Genomic DNA, 21389 nt, shown 5'->3' with positions numbered 1-21389 from the left:
TTTTAAGATTAACTAATATTTCTAGTAAAATAAATTAAAATATTTATTATTAAGTTAAATATAATTTTAATCTGAAGCAAAATTGTAATTCATCTTCTTCTCAAACTTTGATACATTTTAGTCCTCAAACTTAAAAAATAAAATAGATATAAGTTAAATTTTTGACGCGTTAAACGACGTTTCAAACTGACATTTGAGTTGTTTAGATAATTTAATACATTTCAACTCAAATGTCAACCCGAAACATAATTTAATAGGTAAAAAAATAACGTTGTTAGTTAAGAGGACTAGATCTATTCATTTTTTAAGTTGAGATCAAAATGTTCAAAGTTTGGGATAGAGACGAATTTTAATTTCGCGTCCAAAATTAGGAACTAAAAATATATTTAACCCTTTATTATTTAATTAAAACTAAAAATTAAGATTGAATTTATAAAAATGAGTAATTTAAATTATAATATTATTATATTTCTTAATTTTAATAAGTACATTTCACTCTTTAAATTAACTTTTTATTTTAGTTTTGGTTAAAAAAAGAATAGCTTTGTCTTATTTGGCATAATTTACTAAAAAAAAATATCACCACATCTATTTGATGTTTACCAGAAGGGAGATAGGAAGAAACAAAACTTGATCCAACAAATGATATGAAAACAACTTGAATGAAAGAAAGATGAATAATTGATATCAACAAAAACCATCATAAAACCCACTTGGCCTAATAAAATTACATGTTGGAATCAAGGTAAAATCATTCTTACCCGTTTATTATTGAAAAATACAAGAACAAAGAATGTCATTTTTCATACGCCCCAACACTGAAGTTTGTGATTTGGCAACTATTGTTGAGCATACTGTGAATTCCAACATGTTCTCAAGTCTAGTCCCACATGTCATTATCAGGGTAGATAAAGTTAGACAAATTATAAGTTGTCTTTCCATCAGGTCCAACAACATCATAAGGTGAATCTTCTCCAAATTCACTTGGCATTGACTTCCAATAAAGACTAGGTTCCCACTCTGCTTCTTTAAGCACATTCAATATCTCTTTTGATACAATCTTGCTTCCCTCATTTGTCAAATGAATTCCATCACTAAGAAATAACCAAAGCACTTGATCAAAAGATTGAACCTTTTTCAATTGGGGCACATGAAATGAAAGCATTTATATATGTATACTTACATGAAGCATACATCTTCCCAGTTATCATTTTTTTGAATAGCAGACCACAAATCAATGCCTTTGACATTCATCTCATCACACACCTCCATACATGCTTCTGCATATATTCTACAAGCTTCGTTTGTCCTCTCTAGCTGCCCCTGTGGATCACTGGTTTCACTCCAACAATTTATTCATCCTTTTAAGATCATGTCGCAATGTAAAAGAAATATAATAAATAACCAATTTATTACATGTTGTGAAGGATTTGTGCCTCATTGATGGGAGGAGTGGTAAGAAATATTGTGCGAGTCTTCTCAGAAAGGTTCTGTGAATCATTATGAAACTTATCAATATAATAAAGAAAACCTAGTTTTGTGCATTAGGTAGCTAAGAACTTGATGATAAAAATTAACAAAGAATGTTTACCTTCACATGCGTAGCAATCTTTCTCATATTTTCCTTGTATTCATCTAGAGGAACATGAGGACCAATGCCATTTGGATTTGGTATAGAAGAATCATTTCCACCAAAGTACACAATCACCAATGATGGTTGTTCTTTGGCTTCCTTTTGTTAAAAAATCATGGTAATACCAATGTTATGTAATTAATAATCCTATTGTTATCACGTTTAGCAAAGCTAAATGTTGAAATATCTTACTCACATGACAGCAATATAAAGTTTTTTTTTCCTGATATTTTGAACAATAAAACGCTACTTTTTAAGATAACTTTACTAAAATCAACCATTCCCTTAATAAATGCATTTTATTAAAATAAAGAGAATAATTAATTTACAAAATAAATTAGAAAAATAAAGTTTCATTAAAACTTGAAAATATTTTAAAATAAATGGAGAAAATGAATATACATGAATAAAAACACTTTGAAAATTGTGATAATTAAGTTTACCGAATAATATGTTTAATGGTAATGTACATTTAAGACGGTTTTACCGTGTAAATTGTGGCAAATTAAATCATAGTAATATATAAAATAATAATTTATACAATTTTTTTGTAATTGTTAAGATGAGTTCTATTCAAGATATCATGTGTGCAACATTTCAAATTCATCTTACCTTTAACATTTATATGCTGAGGTTCACTTATTTAAACTTTTCATATAAAAAAAAAAAATTGGGTGGGGAAGTTCACATTTATTTATGAAGAAGGGTAAGAAAATTGAGCTTAAAAAAAGGTGAAAATGTTTTTGAACACAGGAATTTAACACTCAGATAATGAACATACCTTGGGAAAGATTGAATCCAAAACCTCCAAAGCACGCCTTGAATTCCATGCAGCATATCCTCTCAAAACTATATCAGCCTTCGTACGATGCATAAATTATGACAATGTATTATTAGTTCTCAAAATGCATTTATAAGTATAAATTCGTTCAATTATATTGTTCTATAAGGGTTTTCAATAATTCTAATGCAATTTTTCTAATTTATCAAAATAAGTAATTTTTTTTTAAGAATTATAAAAAAATAAATTGTAAGCCCGACTTTTTATTTTATTTTGTGAAGAAGTTGTGATTTTTTTTTTTAAATTTAATAATGTTTTTGGAGTTAGGTTTTTGTTTGAAACCATCAAATATTATTGGTGTTTTATATGTTATTGTTAACTAATTAATGTTTGACGAAATTGAATGCTAATTGAAATTGGTTTTTGTGAAATGATTTTTTCTTAGTCTATTTTTTACATCATGATCTACTTGTTTTATCATATTGTATGATGGTGGTGTATAATTGATGTTAAATTAAGATTTTGAAAGAACGTGTGAAAAATTTTTGTACTTTAGAAATTTCTATTGTTAAATGTTACATTGCAGAAGAAAATGATAAATTTTGATTAAAGTACATGTTACAAATAAATTCTGTAGGTACATATGATAACCAAATCTTCAAAATAAATATTCTAAGTACATTTGTGTATATTAAGTAACATGGTTGAGATAATATCATACTTATTGTCCTCATAAAACCATTATGAAAGAGGAAAATTCAAAAGCATTAAAAAATGTTTTTTTTTAATAATAAGACTTTAATTTCATGACATGATTTAGATGAGAAATTATAAACATGTCTTGCAAATAAAAATACAACGCACAAGTGTGTGTGTATATATATATATATATATATATATATATATATATATATATATATATATATATATATATATATATATATATATATATATATATATATATATATATATATATATATATATATATATATATATATATATATATATATATATATATATATATATATATATATTGTTGGGTATTGGGCTCCCTTTTTACGTGGAGAAAATATTCAAAACTTGAGAAGCCCATGTCTCATTTAACTAGTGAAGAGGGGATTATAAAATAAAGAGAGAGGCAGAACAATAGAGTCAGAATACACTGAAAGCCCTAACACATAGAGGGAGACGTAGAGGAAAAATTCTGTTCACGTTTTTCATAGAGCTGTCGCCGTAAATTCGGCACTGCGGGTTCGTTCACCGTTGGATCGCGCTGAAATGTTTACAGCAGGTTCAGGACTCATTACTCTTTAATCTGACCGGTTGGATCGTTGATACGAGGTCTGATTTGGGAGATATTAATTTCGCACTGCAGCAGTGATTTTTAGAGGTTTTCCTCTCTTGTTCTTCTCTATTTGAAAGCTTTGTTGCTTTGTTATTTGGTTGGGTGTTGGCACTAATTTGTGCTATTGATTGAGACTCTTTTGTACTCTTGTTGATCATAGTGAAGCTATTTCTTTGGTCTGGACGACTCGTGGTTTTTACCCTTGATTTGAGGGGTTTTCCACGTTAAAAATCTTGGTACCTTTATTTGTGCTTTTGGTGATTTATTATTGCTCCTCATAGATTCTTGCAAGTTAGGGGAAATTATATCCGCTGCACTCTCTGGTATATTGTTTGTTGTTGTTTTCCCCATCAGAGTGGTATCAAAGCTCTTGGTTGGGCTATATTTACTTGCTTGAATGATGGAGGCAAATGCAAATATGGTTGCTTTGAATGGTACAAATTATCATTTGTGGAAGGGCAAGATGAAAGATTTATTATTTGTTAAGAAATTGCATCTTCTGGTCATTACTACACAGAAGCCAGATTCTATGTCTGAAGAAGAATGGGACTTTGAGCACCAACAGGTATGTGGTTTTATTCGGCAATATGTTGAAGATAATGGTTTTATAAACATTGGTGTTGGTGATTTTGCCTGCAAACCAACATGGGAGTGCAGTTGTTGCTTAAAGGAGTAAAACATGCTCCGGATGTCCATTTTAATTTAATCTCTGTGCAGTTGCTTGATGATTGTGGTTATGACAATCACTTTGGTTCTAGTAAATGGAAGCTCACTAAAGGTAACTTGGTTATGGCCAGAGGGGAGAAACAATCTAAATTGTATTAGACTAAAGCTTTGGTTGCTAAAGACAGTGTGAATGCTATGTATATGGAGGCATCTTTGTGGCACCGGAGGCTTGGTCATATAAGTGAGAAAAGGGCTTAACTGCTTAGCTAAAAAGGATGTGCTTATGGGATTGAGGAATGCAGAATTGGAGAAATGTTCTCATTGCATGGCTGGTAAACAAACCAGAGTATCTTTTAAGAAGCATCCTCCCTCAAGAAAGTCAGAATTGCTTGAATTGGTACATTCTGATGTTTGTGGCCCATTAAAGGTAAAGTCATTTAGTGGTGTACTTTACTTTGTTACTTTTATTGATGATTGTTTCAGGAAGCTATGGGTCTATGCTCTTCAACGGAAAGATCAAGTACTTGAAAAGTTCAAGGAATTTCATGCTATGGTTGAGAGGCAATCAGGCAAGAAGCCGAAATGCATCCGTAGTGATAATGGTGGTGAGTACCGTGGACCTTTTGATGTTTATTGCAGGCAGCATGGTATTAGACACGAGAAGACCCTCCTAAAACTCCTCAGTTGAATGGTCTAGCGGAGAGGATGAACAGGACCTTGGTTGAAAGGGTTACATGTATGCTTTCGGAAGCAAAGTTGCCTAAGCACTTTTGGGGAGAGGCATTGCTTGTAGTTGTGCATGTTATTAATCTCAGTCCCGCAGTTGCTTTGAATACTGAGGTGCCAGACAAAATTTGGTTTGGTAAGAATGTTAGCTATGATCATTTGCGTGTCTTTGGTTGCAGGGCATTTGTTCATGTTCCTAAGGATGAAAGATCCAAGTTAGATAAAAAGACAAGGCAATGTATCTTTATTGGCTATGGTGGGGATGAATTTGGCTACAGGTTTTATGATCCCGTTGAGAAGAAGCTTGTTAGAAGCCATGATGTACAAATCATGGAAGACCAGACCATTGAAGACATTGATAAGGTGGAGAAGACCACACCCGAGAAAGACAATAATCTCACTGATGGTAATACGATGAGGTTATCCGCTCACAATTTGAAGAATGTTGAAACAGAAGCTCAAGACAATGAGCAACATGGTGATGTTGATGACCAACAGTTTGGAAGTGGAGTAGAGGTTCCAATTGATGATGCTCAATAGGAACATGATGATGATGATCTTGGTGATATACTTGAATCACCTCAAGTCCAACTCAGGAGGTCTAATAGACAAAAACAACCTTCTACAAGGTATTCTTGTGATGAGTACATAACCTTGACTGACGGTAGAGAACCTGAGTGTTTGGAAGAGGCTTTGGATGGTGAAGAGAAGAAACAGTGGCTGGATGCAATACAAGATGAGATGAAATCTTTGCATGACAATCACACTTACGACTTGGTAAAATTGCCTAAGGGCAAAAGGGCATTGGAAACTAGGTGGATTTTCAGGGTGAAACAAGATTCAAATTCTACACTTCCAAGGTACAAGGCCAGATTAGTGGTGAAAGATTTCAGACAGAAAAAGGGTATTGATTTCAATGAGATTTTCTCACCTATGGTGAAAATGTCATCCATCAGAACTGTGCTAAGTTTAGCTGCTACTCTTGATTTGGAGGTTGAGTAGATGGATGTGAAGACAACTTTCCTTCATGGTAATTTGGAGGAAGAGATATACATGAAGCAACCTGATGGGTTTCTTTCTAAAGGCAAGGAAGATTATGTGTGTAGACTAAGGAAGAGTTTATACGGTTTGAAGCAGGCCCCAAGGCAGTGGTATAAGGAGTTTGAGTCTTTTATGTGTGAGCAAGGTTACAAGAAGACTACTTCTGATCATTGTGTCTTTGTTAAAAGTTTTTCTAATGATGACTTTATTATCCTGTTATTATATGTTGATGACATGCTTATTGTTGGGAAAGATATTTCCAAAATTGACAGGTTAAAGAAGACACTTGGCGAGTCTTTTGCCATGAAAGACTTGGGAGCTGCTAAAAGGATTCTTGGCATACATATCTCACGTGATAGGAGAGAAAAGAAGATTTATCTATCACAAGAGCAATACATTAGGAAGGTGTTGCAGAGATTCCAGATGGAAAATGCTAAAGCTGTGAGTACTCCTCTTGCTACTCATTTTAAACTGAATGTTAAACAGAGTCCTTCAAATGAAGTTGAGAAGACCAATATGAGTCGAGTTCCTTATGCATCTGCGGTGGGCAGTTTGATGTATGCGATGGTGTGTACAAGACCAGATATTGTACATGTTGTTGGTACAGTTAGTCGATTTTTGTCAAATCCAGGTAGAGAGCATTGGAATGTTGTGAAATGGATTTTGAGGTATCTTCATGGTACAGTTAATATGAAGCTTTGTTTTGGAGGTGATAAACCTACTTTGATGGGTTACTCAGACTCAGATATGGCTGGGGACATTGATTCCAGAAAGTCCACTTCGGGCTATTTGATAAAGTTTGCAGGGGGAGCTGTGGCTTGGCAATCAAGACTACAGAGGTGTTTAGCGTTGTCTACTACAGAGGCAGAGTTCATTGCTATTACTGAAGCATGCAAGGAGTTGTTATGGTTGAAGAAATTCTTGCAGGAGCTTGGTTTTAGGCAAGATAACTATTCATTGCTCGTTGATAGCCAAACTGCTATCCATCTTCTTAAGAATCTAACTTTTCATTCTAGATCCAAACATATTGATGTGAGGTATCATTGGATACGTGATGCTTTGGATGCTAAGTTGTTGGAGTTGGAAAAAGTTCATACAGATGATAATGGTGCTGATATGATGACTAAAGCATTGTCAAGAGGGAAGTTTGAAGTTTGTTGTGAGATCGCCGGTTTGGCGGTTATCTCCACATAGTTGTGAGGGAGAGATTTGTTGGGTATTGAGTTCCCTTCCTATGTGGAGAAAAGGCCTAAAACTTGAGAAGCCCATGTCTCATTTAACCTAGTGGAGAGGGGGCTATAAAATAAAGAGAGAGGTAGAACAATAGAGTCAGAACACACTGAAAGCCCTAACACATAGAGGGAGAGGTAGAGGGAAAATTCTGTTCACCTTTTCCATAGAGCTGTCGCCGTAAATTCGGCACTGCGGGTTCGTTCACCGTTGGATCGCGCTGAAATTTTTACAGCAGGTTCGGGACTCATTGCTCTTCAGTCTGACCGGTTGGATCGTTGATACGAGGTTTGAGTTGGAAGATATTAATTTCGCACTGCAGCGTTATTTTTAGAGGTTTTCCTCTCTTGTTCTTCTCTATTTGAAAGCTTTGTTGCTTTGTTATTTGGTTGGGTATTGGCACTAATTTGTGCTATTGATTGAGACTCTTTTGTACTCTTGTTGATCATAGTGAAGCTATTTCTTTGGTCTGGACGACTCGTGGTTTTTACCCTTGATTTGAGGGGTTTTCCACGTTAAAAATCTTGGTGCCTTTATTTGTGCTTTTGATGATTTATTATTACTGCTCTTTGATTATTGCTCCTCATAAATTCTTGCAAGTTAGGAGAAATTATATCTGTTACATTCTCTGATATATTGTTTGTTGTTGTTTTTCCCATCATATATATATATATTACTCCTTAATAATTGTGCTTATTCTTTCACATTAATACTCTTTCCCCTTGCAACCAAATCTTTATTAATTTGCATATTTTTATATCATACATTAGCGTTCTATTCATAAATGGTTCCTTCACCTCAACAACCCTTTTCAGAAACAGAAATTTCTTTTTGCAATGAGTTTGCGTGCACTCTTGATCTTGTCGGTGTGACGTAAATGGATAAGTTTGTCTCTTAAAACCCAAATAAAACAAAAGGTTTATTATTATTCGCATAGATTTAGTTATTTTACTTTTGGCTTCTATACTTTTCTTTTCTTTATTTTGTTTAAATATATTATTTTTTATTTACTTTTGGATAAACTTGCTTTATTAAGTATCACCGTCAGGCAATCAAATTATGCTATATGTCAAACCTTTGATTGTGTCATTATTCAATAGCATAAAAGTAACGACAAGAGATAAAACGTTTGTATTTTAATAAAATTAAGGACTAATTAAAAAATAGTAAAGCTTAAAACGATTTTTAAGTCATAAAATACATTTTAGTCTAATAAAAGTCTCACCAATCTATCTTATAATAGAAAAAACAATTTCATCAAAAGACAGAGTAATACATTCAATATTAAGATATTGTATATAATTCTTAAATTGGTATTCATCCAAATTTTACATTAAGTAATAAAAAAAATAAAAATATTACTATAAAAAGTTGAAAAGTTAGTTTTTTAGTAAGCTCATCACAACTAGGAATATTAATGAGGTGGGTTGGATGTAGATAGTAGCTCTTCCGTACTACTCTACCTTCTGGATAAATATTCGTTTCGTACTCGTATTTATATGTGTCGGGTATCCGTTATACGGATACCCGCATAATTTTTTAATATTTACGGATATTCACGGGTATCCGCGAGTATTTACAAAAAAAAATATAAATAAATATTTGACAACATATTTTAATCGTAAATTCAAACAAAATACAATATATAACATTCATAAATTTTAAACAAAGTCCAAATAACCCATTTAACTGGTGGTGAATGACAATTTACAAGAAATGATTTTTTTTTAAACTAATTGATAAAAAATAACTCATTTAAAATCAATATGTTAATATTTTAATCATATTTTTTTGAATTTAAATTAGAAGATAAAGGATATGGATATCCACGGGTACAGATACTATGATACCCATACCCGTCTCATTAACATGCGGGTATTAAAAATACTCGTATCCATTACCTGCAAGTATCTATTTGCAATATTCATTTCTTATCCATTACAAGTTTTATCCGCAGATATTCGTGAGTACGAATTTTTTTGACATCCCTAATCATAACTCAATAACTTGTTTTGAGTATATATATGAGACTAATAATTATGTATCATGAAAATGTTGGTTTATGCTCTATAATTCCTTGAAGAAATTTACAATTTTATCCTTACTAACATTGCACTACTTTTTTTGTTGTAAAGATTGTATATTGAGTAATAAACTAGTTTTGCTGAATATTGTCCATTAAAAACAATTCACAATTTTTATTTCTCAAAAAGATAACATGATTAGTTTTAGTCTATATGACAAAATTAACTATTGATATAAATATATAACAATGCATGTATAGTTTATTATGCATGACATACACCACTCAAGTTTAACATTTAAGCTCGTTATGCTAAATAAAAACTCATATATTATAAGCCATCATATTTGAAGGAATCAAACACAATTCTATCCGAGAGTATGATAAAAGAAGCGAACACCGATCAAAGTCAATTATCTTCTTTCATCCAACAAAAAGAGCTTTTTTTTTTTATTTTATTTTGGAGTCGATTGGAAGTTAAAATTATATAAATGGGTTCCTTCTTCTTCTTTTTTTTTTTTGGCCAAAATGGATTAAGTCGTCAGGGTGGAGGACGACATTGGAGGTGAAGTCGTCTTCCACCCCACCAGTTTCTTTATTTTTTTTTAAAGGCAATGTTGTCCTCTGAAAGGACGGTTTATGCTATTAGAAAAAGTGAAGTCGTTCTCATACATGACGACTTCACTTTTTTAATTTTTTTTCGTAAATAATAAATTTTGATTTTTTTAGTTTCATGGCAAAACCGTGATGACAAGGACCGGTTTGTGCATACCAGAACTGGTTTCTATTTAATGAAACCACCAAAACCGTGCGCACCAAGACTGATTTTTATTTTATGAAACCTAAACCGTCCTTTACTGGACCGGTTTCCAATTAATGTAAGAATAATTATAAATTCAAAAAGCATTGATAACTGATAAATTTTTTAAAAAAAAGAACAAACAACGAAAACTGAAAAATTTAAAAAAATAATCAAAACTAAAAAATAAAAAAATAATCAAAATTGTTAAATTAAAAAAAAAAGAAAAAAATAATCTGAAATATTTAAAGAAGAAAATAATAAAAAGTGAAAATTTTGAAATTTTTTTTAATAATAATTAAAATTGAAATTGAAAAAAAAAAGTAAAAAGTGAAGTCGTTACGTTAGAGGACGACTTCACTTTTCAATTAAACAAAAGTCGTTCTCAAAACAACGATATTACTTTAAAAAAAAAAAAAAAAGCAAAACTGGTCTGGAGAAGACGATTTCACCCTAACATCATCATTCTCCATAACGACTTGACCCAATTTAAAAAAAGAAAAAAATTAACAGACCCTATTTTACAATTTTCTAGTCAAAGGGACACTGAAATACAAAAAAGCCAACAAAAACATACTATAACTCTTCCATTAACAAAATACTAACTAAACAAAAAAAAAATAATTTGAAGACTAAGAGAAGAAAAAGGAGATACCTTACGAGCATAAACGTGAGAAAGAGTAGCTCCCCAACCTTCATAATAGCTATATTGAACAATGGAAGAACCAAACAACACAAACTGTTGCCTCGATGGTCCTATCATCTTTCTTCCTCTTTCACTTTCTCAACCACAAACACAAACCAAATACGATGTTGCTGAGAATATATGCACGTTGTAGTTACCCGCGTTTTAGGCTTTTTATATAAAAAAAAATCATCCAAAACCAAAATCATGTGGTAGCAATGCACTATCAATGGGAGCCAGCTCAGATCTAAATAAAGACCAATCATTAGAGGATTTTAAAAAGGAGTAGGTACAATTTTATACATGCGTACAAGGAATTCAAAATTTAGAACAGGAACACCTGAACATTTTTAAAGTTTTGTTTTTAAAACTAGTTCAACGTGTGATACAGTACTTTAAATTTGTAACAAAAATTAGTGAAACTAAGTTGTTTTATTGAATTTGAAAATGTGCAATTTGTGATTTTCTTAACAAATTAATTATCTTCAAACAAATTTTCAATAAACAAAGATTGATTTTGATTATGATCGTTATAATAATTGATTGTGTACATAATTAAATATTAAATAATTTAACTTTTACAGTTGTTTCGAACAAACTTTTAATAGGTTTACATAGATTAATTAAAATCTTGTCATATCGTGAAACACGTTACGTAGATTAAAATAATCGACTTAGTTTAATGTCCTAGAATTCATTTACCTAGAAGGGTTCTTCTTTTAGTGTCCTACAATTGCAATGCCAATTGGCTCAATCAAAGTGCAATTATAGTCACCATTTCATTCCACTCAAGGTGAGAAAATCCAGTGATAAACGATGCATATGTGAACTAAGAACAAAAAACTTTTAGTTTGTATACGGTTCTTATTTCCTGTTATTCTGTGATTCTTGCTTCAACTCTATTCCCATTGCAGAGTTTCAAAGAGGGAACTGACATTGACATTGTTTCCATCAGGGCCAATTGGATCATAAGGTGAATCTTCTCCATATTCAGTTGGCATTGACCTCCATTGCAGGCTTGGTTCCCACTCTGCTTCTTTGATGACCTTCAATATCTCTCTTACAACCACATTGCTCCCCTCAACACTAAGATGAATTCCATCCTCCCTATCAAACACCATTCAAAAAAATGAAGGATGAGAAGATTTGAATCTCCTCTATTAAGGTGCATGTCACTATGAATGAACTACTCAACACAATGAGGTTATGAAGATTTGAACCAAGAATGCATACTTACGTGAAGTAAACATCTCTCCAGTCACCCCGGTTCTGGAGTAAAGACCACATATTAATGGCCTTGATATTCATCTCACGGCACAGCTCCAAAAGTGCTTCTGAATATATTCGACAAGATTCGTTTGTTCTTAATTGCTGACCCGGCAGCAAACTGGTTTAAAGTCCAAAATTTTGCTCATCAGAGTCTAATTTAGAAATAAGTTCCAAAAAAAGAAAAGAAAAATCAAAGGAAATAAGAATGTTAATATATATCAAGTCTAGTTCATTACTTCTATGGATCAATTCTTTGTATGTAGTTCTCTGTCTTTCATCTTTTGTGAATTTATTAAAATGGAATAGCAGTTAGATTGAAACGAAAACCTGTCTCCGGTAAGGTTTGCCTCATTAACAGGAGGTGCAGTGAGAAATATGATGCGAGTCTTCTTTGAAAGGCTCTGGCAATCACAAGGATTTGTGTCAAACAAACATGATAGTAATAATTAAAAGGTAAAAAGATGGGAATTATGTAAAAATACTTGAAGGGTGAAGGGTTACTTTCATGTGGTAATAAGAAAGGAGAAATGTGTTGCTTTACCTTCAGATGGGCACCTATCTTTCTCATGTTTTCTATGTATTCTTGGAGAGGTACATGTTGACCACGGCCACTTGGATGAGGAAGAAGAGAATCGTTACCACCAAAGTACACAATAACCAATGATGGTTGCTGAGTGGCATTCTATGTTAAAGAAGATGACACAGATCAGAACCTTAGAAAAAACGCTATGAATTCTGATAATTGAGTAGTTCATTTTAATACGCTGTAAAATTCAGAAGATAACATGCGGATATCTTGTGCCAAGATTTTTCACATCATTAAGTACCATTCTCCATTTCCAAGGTGTCATTTCTTTCTCAATGACCACAAATAGAATAAGCAGTTTTTTTAACATTCGTGATGGAAGGACAAAAGATTCACGTTGAAGATGAAGATAGAAGAGGAAATGTGAATCAAAATATGAGAAAGATTATTGGTACCTTTGGGAAAATTTCGGCCAGAACTTGCACAGCACGCCTTGAATTCCAGCCAGAATATCCTCGCAGAATAACATCAGCCTATGTCATATCAAGGTGTAAAGTTAAACTCATTGAGAATCCAATGTGTACCCAAAAACATATAAAATAAAAGCAATAATGTCATTCAATTACTGGCTGAAATTTAAATAAATTAAGACATTTTATATGCTGTGATATCATGTTAATCTATTTGATAGTCTTTTTGGTCTGTAGTTGGATCTTATTCTAATAATATCAAGGTCTTGCACCGAAACAATAAATGATTGGTGGATGATGAGTAAGTAAAGTATGATTGCCACTTCCATAAAATTTCTTCAATATGACAGCAAATTATTCATCAACAGTTTAGGTTCATCTATTCTTTTTAACATTTCTTGACATTAAAAGAAGCTGCATTATATGGCATATTTTCACATCACCAAACTTTAATAGGTAAATGACATTTTTCTTTGCCCAAATAAGAACCCCTGTCACAGTGCTTGCAATCTTAGTCTGAAATAAAACACTACCCTTTTTGTTTATCCAAAGAAATTCCAACCAAAATACCGCAATTCTCAACATAGTCTCATCCTGTTGCCAAGAATAACAAAAAGTAGAGATTCCATCCACCTTCATGGAAAATCTTAACAGAACACAGAAAATATTCATCCGCAGGGTCAATGCATGAGAACCGTATTAAATGAAATTTTGCAGAACAGTCATATGAAGATTTGAGCTCAATTCACTTAAAAAACACAAATCTGAAATGTCAGCCATCTAATCCTCATCCTAATATTATAAACAAATGTATTGATTGAGTGCCTGAAAATGTGGCAGCACTGAATTCATTTGCTCAATTCCACGCTCGTCTGATCAAATAAAATCTGAAGCAAAAACAGAAACAGAATACTACAACATTCACTTGGTGAGATCTATTAAAAGTCTTAAACCTTAAATCATAAACTCTAAATTTCCAAGAATAACCTTAATCTTTAGCAGAAGTTTTACCCTCTCCAATGCACAAACAAGATTTCTGCGTGAGGTCAGTTGCAATGCAAACACACCCAAAATCATGTATGTATCTAAAAGTTACCCAAGACTAAGAACAACTGTATTTACAAATCCCAAATCCCATTACTTAGTACATCAGACTGAGATAGTGTCCGTTCTGCTGATATGCTCTCAAAGATTTCATCTTTAAAGGCTTCTGGTTGGATTAAAGAAAAAAGTAGCCTTAGTTTTGATTCTCAAACAGACTCATCATTTGTTGTACCCTTGGTTACGTGGAAGAACATCATAACTTAACAATTCATAGTCACACATCACAAGTCAAAGTCACAGTCTTGCACAATTTTACTCCCAAACAGAAAGCACCATAGTGAAAGGTACATGCACACATACCTTACGAGCATACAAGTGAGAAAGAATAGCGCCCCAACCTTGCTGGGAATAGCTGAGCTGAACCAGGGAAGAACCAAAGAGTACGAACAGGGGTCTTGCTGGTCCCACCATCTCTTCTTCTTCTCTTCTTTTGGGGTGAAATTGGAACGGATCCGAACCCCTAAGACTCACACTTGAATCTTGGTTGAACGTGCTCGTTCTTGTTGAGACTAAGACTCGAATGGTAGCAAGGTTTCGTAACTGATAGATGAGCCATGATTCAAATGACACTGCATTTTATGCACTTATCACAAGTGACGGGTGGGTGCCAAAACTTTTGCCCCGTTAAACTCGGGTCGTATTCTCAAATTGGAATATGATTAAAAAGAGAAAAAATGTACAGTGGATACATGTCTGATACAGTATATACTAAATGGACATTCACAAAATTTTGTACAGTACACATATTTAATGCATAATCTGTTTATACTCAACTTATTATTTATTATTATAAATTTTTTTTGAGTATCTCTATAAAGATAATTAAAGAATTAAAATAAAATTATTAATAAAAGAAATATTAATTATTGAATAATTATTTACAATTTAATTTTATATTTTTTTATTTTTTTATTTAGATCTATTAAATTGAAATTATTTTTAAAATAATTATTTTTTTCTTTAATTTATATTTTGACATAATTCATCTATTCAGAAATACATATTTATTAGTATGCAATTTTATTAGAATTGTATTTTAAAATTAATTTTCCATCTAAATTAATATTTTAATTTTTAATTTTTCAAATAATTTAATTTAAATTAAATTAAATTAATAATTAAAATATTTAGGGTATTATGAGAAATTATAAAAAATTAAAATTTATTTAATTTTTAAAAATTATAACATTTATTTAATTAATTTAAAAGTAAAAAAGTATAATTAGATTTAATATAAGTATTTTATTTTATAAAATTAAATAACAATCTTTTAATTAGTTTTGTGATGAAAATGTATTTAAGTTATATATATATATATATAATAAAATGTATTTTAAATAATATATTAATATTGAGTTAAATAAAATTAAAAAATCAATTTCAATTTTAAATGAAATATTATTAGATAATGTCGAAAAATGTAAATGGTAGATTTTCTGTTAACAAAAATAATAAATGACACTTTTTAGAATGTCTTAAACCTAATGCTTAAACTTTAAAATAATGAAATCAATTAATTGATAAAAAATATTTTAAAATTAATAATATAATTATTAATTACAAACATATCAATTTAAAAGATTTCAAAATTAATAGAATAAAAACAATTCATTGATAGTTAAAAAATTCAAAATAATTTATCGAATTAATTGGTTAATTAATGCAAAATTTTTGGAAACAAATCAAATAATTATTGATTGTAAAAATAAATGTTTTAATCATTCAAAAATATTTTCAATCATGTTTCAAAATAAAATGATTATTATTTTGAAAAATTTATACAAATTTAGAAGAGAAATAACCAAAAGATAAAACAATTAATTACTTTTGTTAGAATGTAATGTATCATCTTTCTTGAGTTCAAAATTCAAGTGTAAAACCGAAGTGTAACATAAGAATCGTTGATCTTGAAATTTTCCCATGATTCATGACAACTCTTTAAACAACCACAAACTAAAGAAACAATTTAAATTTAATATACTCCTTCATTATTCTTTCTCACTCAATCCCCGTTTAAGCTTATAAAAAATGACTTTAGTATAAAAATATATAATTTATAAAATACACCATCCGGTACAATTTATACAAGTTTTTAACCAAACATTATAATGTTGATGTTGAGGCCTAGTTTAGAACATAAAGGGACACTAAAAATTCTATCCCATATTGAAATTAAAAACTACATATTGTATAATAATATCTTTTACATGATATTTACGAAAACTTGTTTCATGGGTAAACATCAAACCATATACTACTAATATTTTAAAAAAAATTAACATTTATTCATTTTTATTTAAATATGGACCTTTCATGAATGAGAAAGATCTCAATAGATTAGAATCTTCACAGATTTACAATTGAACCTCTCATCTCTAAAAATGATAAACTTAATAATAAGTATATTTTAGATAAACTTAAGTTTTAAATACTTTTTAAGTTGTGATTTTTTAATTAAGTTTTCATAAACAATTTTTGTTCTACAAAGTATTTAAAATATTTTTTTATTTAAATATTATGTTTTATTTTGTCATCAATTTGAAGAGAAAAAAAATAAATTAATCGACAAGTTAGAGATAAAGATGAAAATAACTACAATTTCATCTTGTTGATAAAAAAAATAAATAACAGAATACTTAAAACAAAAATAAAAGTATTTCAAATAATTAATAAAATAATTTTTTAATAAAAACTTAAGTATATATATATATATATATATATATATATATATATTTAAAATTTGTGTGTGTGTGTGTTTTTTTTGTTATCAGCGTGTTTAAGCTACAGTTCATTGGCTTTTGGCTTTTCATGATTGAGATTTGTGACGGAGTACATCTTGAGTTAACAGAACATATATAAGTTCCGTTTAATATTATATGCATGTATTCGATCTCAGTTCTTGTTGTGTTCCTAGTATATAAGAGTGTAATTTCTAATCACATGAAGTTTTATAGATTTAATTCACAAGAGCTAACTAGAAGAAAAAAAACAAATAAATTATACCCTTTTACATATGCACTTTTCCAATTAATTTTTTTTCTTATATATCAGTGTTGTAGATTTTAGTACACTTCTTTCTTTTTCTCCTTTTCTCGAGTGTAAAAAGTTTCAAGGAACAGTAATTCTATAATAAAAATTATATTATATATGTATATATTTTAACACACATATTACAATACCATTTTACAATCGCATTTTCATAAACGCATGAGGTGCATTTACTATATTGTTCTGCACCTAGTTGATATAATCTCTCTTTTTTTTATACACATGGTTAGGATTGAATCTCTATGAACATAGTTAAGAGATTCAACATATTCCACTAACCGCGATGCAGTTTGTTGGTAGCAGGATTCAAACTCACTAGAAAATCATCTTAATTACTCATACACTCATACAATGGTAACTGCAGATTGATATAAAGCTTCTACAGATCCCATTGCAGAGACCTTCGCGAGACACAGTAGGAGACATTTATGGTGGTTTTTCCATCAGGAGCGGGAGGGTAATAAGGTGAATCTTCTGCATATTCTGTCGGCATCGACATCCAATGCAGACTGGTTTTCCAATCTGCTTCCCTCAGAACCCTTAATATTTCCTTCACCACCACCTTGCTTCCCTCTGCCGACAGATGAACTCCATCCCTAACCAACATTAATAATGTAACACATCACTTAATGTTCAGTCCTCAAAAAAAAAAAAAAAAAATCTTGTTTTTGTGAATATATATATGTATATGTACTCACGTGAAGCTAACGTCTAACCAATCATCTCTGGTCTGAATTGCAGACCAAAGATTAATGGCCTTGACGTTCAGCTCCTCACTCAGCTCCATTAGTGCGTCTGCATATTCTCCACAAGATTCATTGGTTCTTCCTGACTGCGTTGCACTGCATTCAGTCAACCCAAAATTTCATTACAAAACTTGTGTGGTGCAGTACAATGTCAGAAAAAAAATGAAAGTTATGTTATAAGCAATAACAAGAAGAGTATATATTTGTACCTGAGCTTTTTGCGGAGTTGCTCTTCATTGATGGGAGGAGATGTGAGAAAGATAATGCGAATATGTTCTGAGATGCTCTGACAAATATTTTCATATATACGTGTCAAACATTGCAGCATCAAATGTTACAAAGAAAAGATTTTTGACGTCTTAAGTTGTTATACCTTAAGATGGTTAGCGATCTTCCTCATGTTTTCAAGATATTCTTGAAGGGGAACGTGAGGACCGAGACCAGAAGGGTGAGGGTGAACAGAATCATTACCACCAAAGTACACAATCACCAATGACGGTTGCACAGGAGCATCCTGTGTTCAAGAAAATAACTAAGATTATTCACTGAGAATCGCCAAAAGTAGAACTCATCACACATTATCTAAACCAACATCTCTTACTTCACATACATGATTCGCAGATAAATAAAAGTATTAAACAATAACCTTTGCTTTGGTGTGTGGAGAGAAATACTTAATAGTTAATACTGTATTAATAAAATTAAAAGAAAAATTGAAATTGCTGAATGTAGGTCCATGCTGTGTAAACCTAAGACAATTTAGATATCAGGTTCTCATTTGCTATAATATGCAGCAGATCAATTCAATGGTGCCATTACTGGAATTTGATGTTTTTAATGAACAGAAAATAGAATAAAGAAGATGTATAGAAACAAAATCTACGTGGCACTGAAGATGTTTTTTTTTTTTTTTTTGTATGTACCTTGGGAAAAACTTCATCCAAAACATCCAAAGCTTGCCTTGAATTCCAACCAGAATATCCTCGCAGTACTATGTCCGCCTGGCCATGTCAACGTGAGATAAAAACAAGGATTTTAGAGAAAAACTATACATTCAAACAAGTTCATCGCATATATTCTACACATGATCATATATAATATTTACCTCCATTTTTTATGTTTTACTTGTCTTTTAATTTTACTCAAATTGTTTTATTAATAATATAGCGGAAGGACAAATTTGATTATACGTATATTTTGTCTTGTGAAAAATCAAAAACTATAAATATAACTTTCAGTGCAATTATCATAAAAATGAACAAATATACATGTATAATAATGTAAAATTACATTTTACATATATAACCTATATTGTATTTAGTCTCTTTAAATACCAATTAGCCATCATATATTTATAACAATATATAAAAAGATTCCTTTTTTTTGTCCATTTTTTAAAATATCAATTTTACTCTTTAAAATATAATTATTTATTAATTTTTTGAAAATTGACCATTATTTTTACAAGTTTTTTATAAAACCGTTTATCTATGTTTCTTCTCTTTTTCTTTATTCATCAACAATTATTCTCTCATCTTTTCTGATATATTTTACTTTTAATAAATATAATTTTATTTTATACGTTAACTTAATAACATTACAATATCATCATCTACTAATATAATATTACGCATATTTAAAAAATGCGTGTACGCACATATGCGATTGCGTCTGTTTATACTAGTAGTAACTAAAGGTTTTCACCTATTAGTAGTGAGTTTGTTAGTGTATATTGAATCTAAAGCTTAGTTGAACAAAGACATCAAAAGTATAAGATGAAGAAGAAGAATATATAAAGTTTGTGTGGTTGGAGAATGAAAACGGAGGAGAAAGAAAAAAACCTTTCTAGCATACAAACCGGCTAGAATAGCACCCCAACCACCATTGTCGAAACTAAACTGCACTATAGAGGAGCCAAAGAGCACAATCTGAGGTCTCATGGGGCCAACCATATTTTCTTTCTCAACTCTTTGACTCCTCTAAACAAACCAACTACACTCTGTTCATATATGATGAAATAACACTCACAATGAGATCCAATTTATAGATGCAGATTTGGTGTTGCCACGTTTTTGGTCGGCACCAAAACAGTACCTTATGCCATATTATATTGCCATTTCATCATGCTCCATGCCTCGAACACTCCCAATACAATATTATTCAAATTGCTTCATAATTGGATTCTGAATATTCCTTTGAGGGTCCAACACTTGTACACTTATACTTAACATCTCTTTAAAAGACAAAAATAAATGTTCCGAGCTCATTCATTGTGTTGGAGAATACTAAAGGCTCAAACATAGGAATCTGTGTCAACATGCTATAACAAATTATTTACACATTCAAGGATATACCAGATTTCGTTACTCACCACTTATCTCTAAAAAAACAAATTGTTTACATTTGATGCCAATACTTGTTCTCATCACACCCATATATAAAACTGATATAAGTGTGATATATACATAATTAATATATTTATTACCTCGTTTCATTTATCATTACTAAAAATTCTTATATTATATCAGAATTTTATTACAAATTTGTTAAAAAAATTTATAAGAAAAAACTTTTTTCTTACTATTTTTTTAAGAATTTTAATAGGTAGATAATTTCTTCGTAAATAATTATTTCCTATAAAATTTACAAATATTTTCTACAAAATTTGTTACGAAAAGTGTTTTATACAAAATATTTATAAAAAAATTATACAAAACAAAATTAGTAGAAAATATGAAATTTTTAGTAATGTATGGGTCTCTAAAATAATAATAATAAAAAATAAAGAGCATTCTTTCTTCTAATACATTTGTTTAACAAATTAAAACATAAAATCATTGTATAATGCTAACATTAATGACCAAAAACTCAAAAAAAATTGTTGATTTCTTATTTAAAAAGTTTAGGCAAATAGGATCATAAAAGCTCACATGCCGAAACAATCATCCAAGCTTAAACAAACACCCTATAGAATCTTCCACACATTATTCTTTAACTGTCTTCATTCATAATCAAATTCTAATCCTCGTCCTTGTATGGCGTAAGTCGAGACATACAGAATCAATCAACCTTTATTAATTGCAGTAGACTTATAATTTAACTAAAAATAATATAAATCATTATCTTTGTTTGTTTCTTGTACGAGGGTTGGAACAATTATATTATAAATCACTATTTTCATTTAATTTTATTAAAAAATATTATGGGTATAGGTAATTCAATATATTATAATATACTGGCTGTATTCATTTTCTAAAAACCATAATGAGTATTTACGTATATTTCACTCCATTAAAG

General features: G+C 30.6%; 3 protein-coding genes across 3 annotated transcripts; all 3 read right to left on the bottom strand.

The window, feature by feature from the left end:
- Positions 1-648: 648 nt before the first annotated feature.
- LOC114186034 (GDSL esterase/lipase CPRD49-like) lies at positions 649-11110 on the bottom strand. Its single transcript, XM_028074032.2, has 6 exons — positions 10900-11110; positions 2415-2492; positions 1592-1732; positions 1417-1490; positions 1184-1333; positions 649-1094 (listed from the first exon to the last, which is right to left on the bottom strand). The coding sequence occupies exons 1-6, from the start codon at positions 11005-11007 to the stop codon at positions 881-883; spliced, it is 765 nt and encodes a 254-aa protein (XP_027929833.1). The 5' UTR covers positions 11008-11110; the 3' UTR covers positions 649-880.
- Positions 11111-11683: 573 nt separating this feature from the next.
- LOC114183471 (GDSL esterase/lipase WDL1-like) lies at positions 11684-14863 on the bottom strand. The gene is made up of 6 exons (XM_028070495.2): positions 14599-14863; positions 13180-13257; positions 12740-12880; positions 12526-12599; positions 12167-12316; positions 11684-12036 (listed from the first exon to the last, which is right to left on the bottom strand). Exons 1-6 carry the CDS (start codon positions 14707-14709, stop codon positions 11829-11831), a joined length of 762 nt encoding a protein of 253 aa, XP_027926296.1. The 5' UTR covers positions 14710-14863; the 3' UTR covers positions 11684-11828.
- A 2557-nt stretch (positions 14864-17420) lies between these two features.
- On the bottom strand, positions 17421-20101 carry LOC114184010 (GDSL esterase/lipase WDL1-like). The gene is made up of 6 exons (XM_028071235.2): positions 19934-20101; positions 19016-19093; positions 18466-18606; positions 18302-18378; positions 18045-18188; positions 17421-17942 (listed from the first exon to the last, which is right to left on the bottom strand). Exons 1-6 carry the CDS (start codon positions 20042-20044, stop codon positions 17726-17728), a joined length of 768 nt encoding a protein of 255 aa, XP_027927036.1. The 5' UTR covers positions 20045-20101; the 3' UTR covers positions 17421-17725.
- Between the last annotated feature and the right edge of the window lie 1288 nt (positions 20102-21389).

Source organism: Vigna unguiculata, chromosome 5 (genome assembly GCF_037176805.1).
Source record: "Vigna unguiculata cultivar grain cowpea cultivar isolate G323 ecotype 2 chromosome 5, ASM3717680v1, whole genome shotgun sequence".
Lineage (NCBI taxonomy): Eukaryota > Viridiplantae > Streptophyta > Magnoliopsida > Fabales > Fabaceae > Vigna > Vigna unguiculata.
The sequence above is the reverse complement of the archived record's forward strand: the minus strand, read 5'-3'. Positions and strand labels throughout refer to the sequence as shown.

Bases quoted from the DNA above. Each gene is read 5' to 3' on its own strand.
- LOC114186034 (XM_028074032.2), bottom strand. From the start codon at position 11,007: ATGATAGGACCATCGAGGCAACAGTTTGTGTTGTTTGGTTCTTCCATT. The intron at 2,493-10,899 runs GTATCTCCTTTT...CATCGTACGAAG, and splicing joins CTCACGTTTATGCTCGTAAG to GCTGATATAGTTTTGAGAGG. The intron at 1,733-2,414 runs GTATGTTCATTA...TTTTAACAAAAG, and splicing joins TGGATTCAATCTTTCCCAAG to GAAGCCAAAGAACAACCATC.
- LOC114184010 (XM_028071235.2), bottom strand. From the start codon at position 20,044: ATGGTTGGCCCCATGAGACCTCAGATTGTGCTCTTTGGCTCCTCTATA. The intron at 18,189-18,301 runs GTACAAATATAT...GACTGAATGCAG, and splicing joins CAACTCCGCAAAAAGCTCAG to TGCAACGCAGTCAGGAAGAA. The intron at 17,943-18,044 runs GTGAGTACATAT...AATGTTGGTTAG, and splicing joins TGGTTAGACGTTAGCTTCAC to GGATGGAGTTCATCTGTCGG.
- LOC114183471 (XM_028070495.2), bottom strand. From the start codon at position 14,709: ATGGTGGGACCAGCAAGACCCCTGTTCGTACTCTTTGGTTCTTCCCTG. The intron at 12,600-12,739 runs GTAAAGCAACAC...TGTGATTGCCAG, and splicing joins AGATAGGTGCCCATCTGAAG to AGCCTTTCAAAGAAGACTCG. The intron at 12,317-12,525 runs GTTTTCGTTTCA...ACTTTAAACCAG, and splicing joins GCAAACCTTACCGGAGACAG to TTTGCTGCCGGGTCAGCAAT.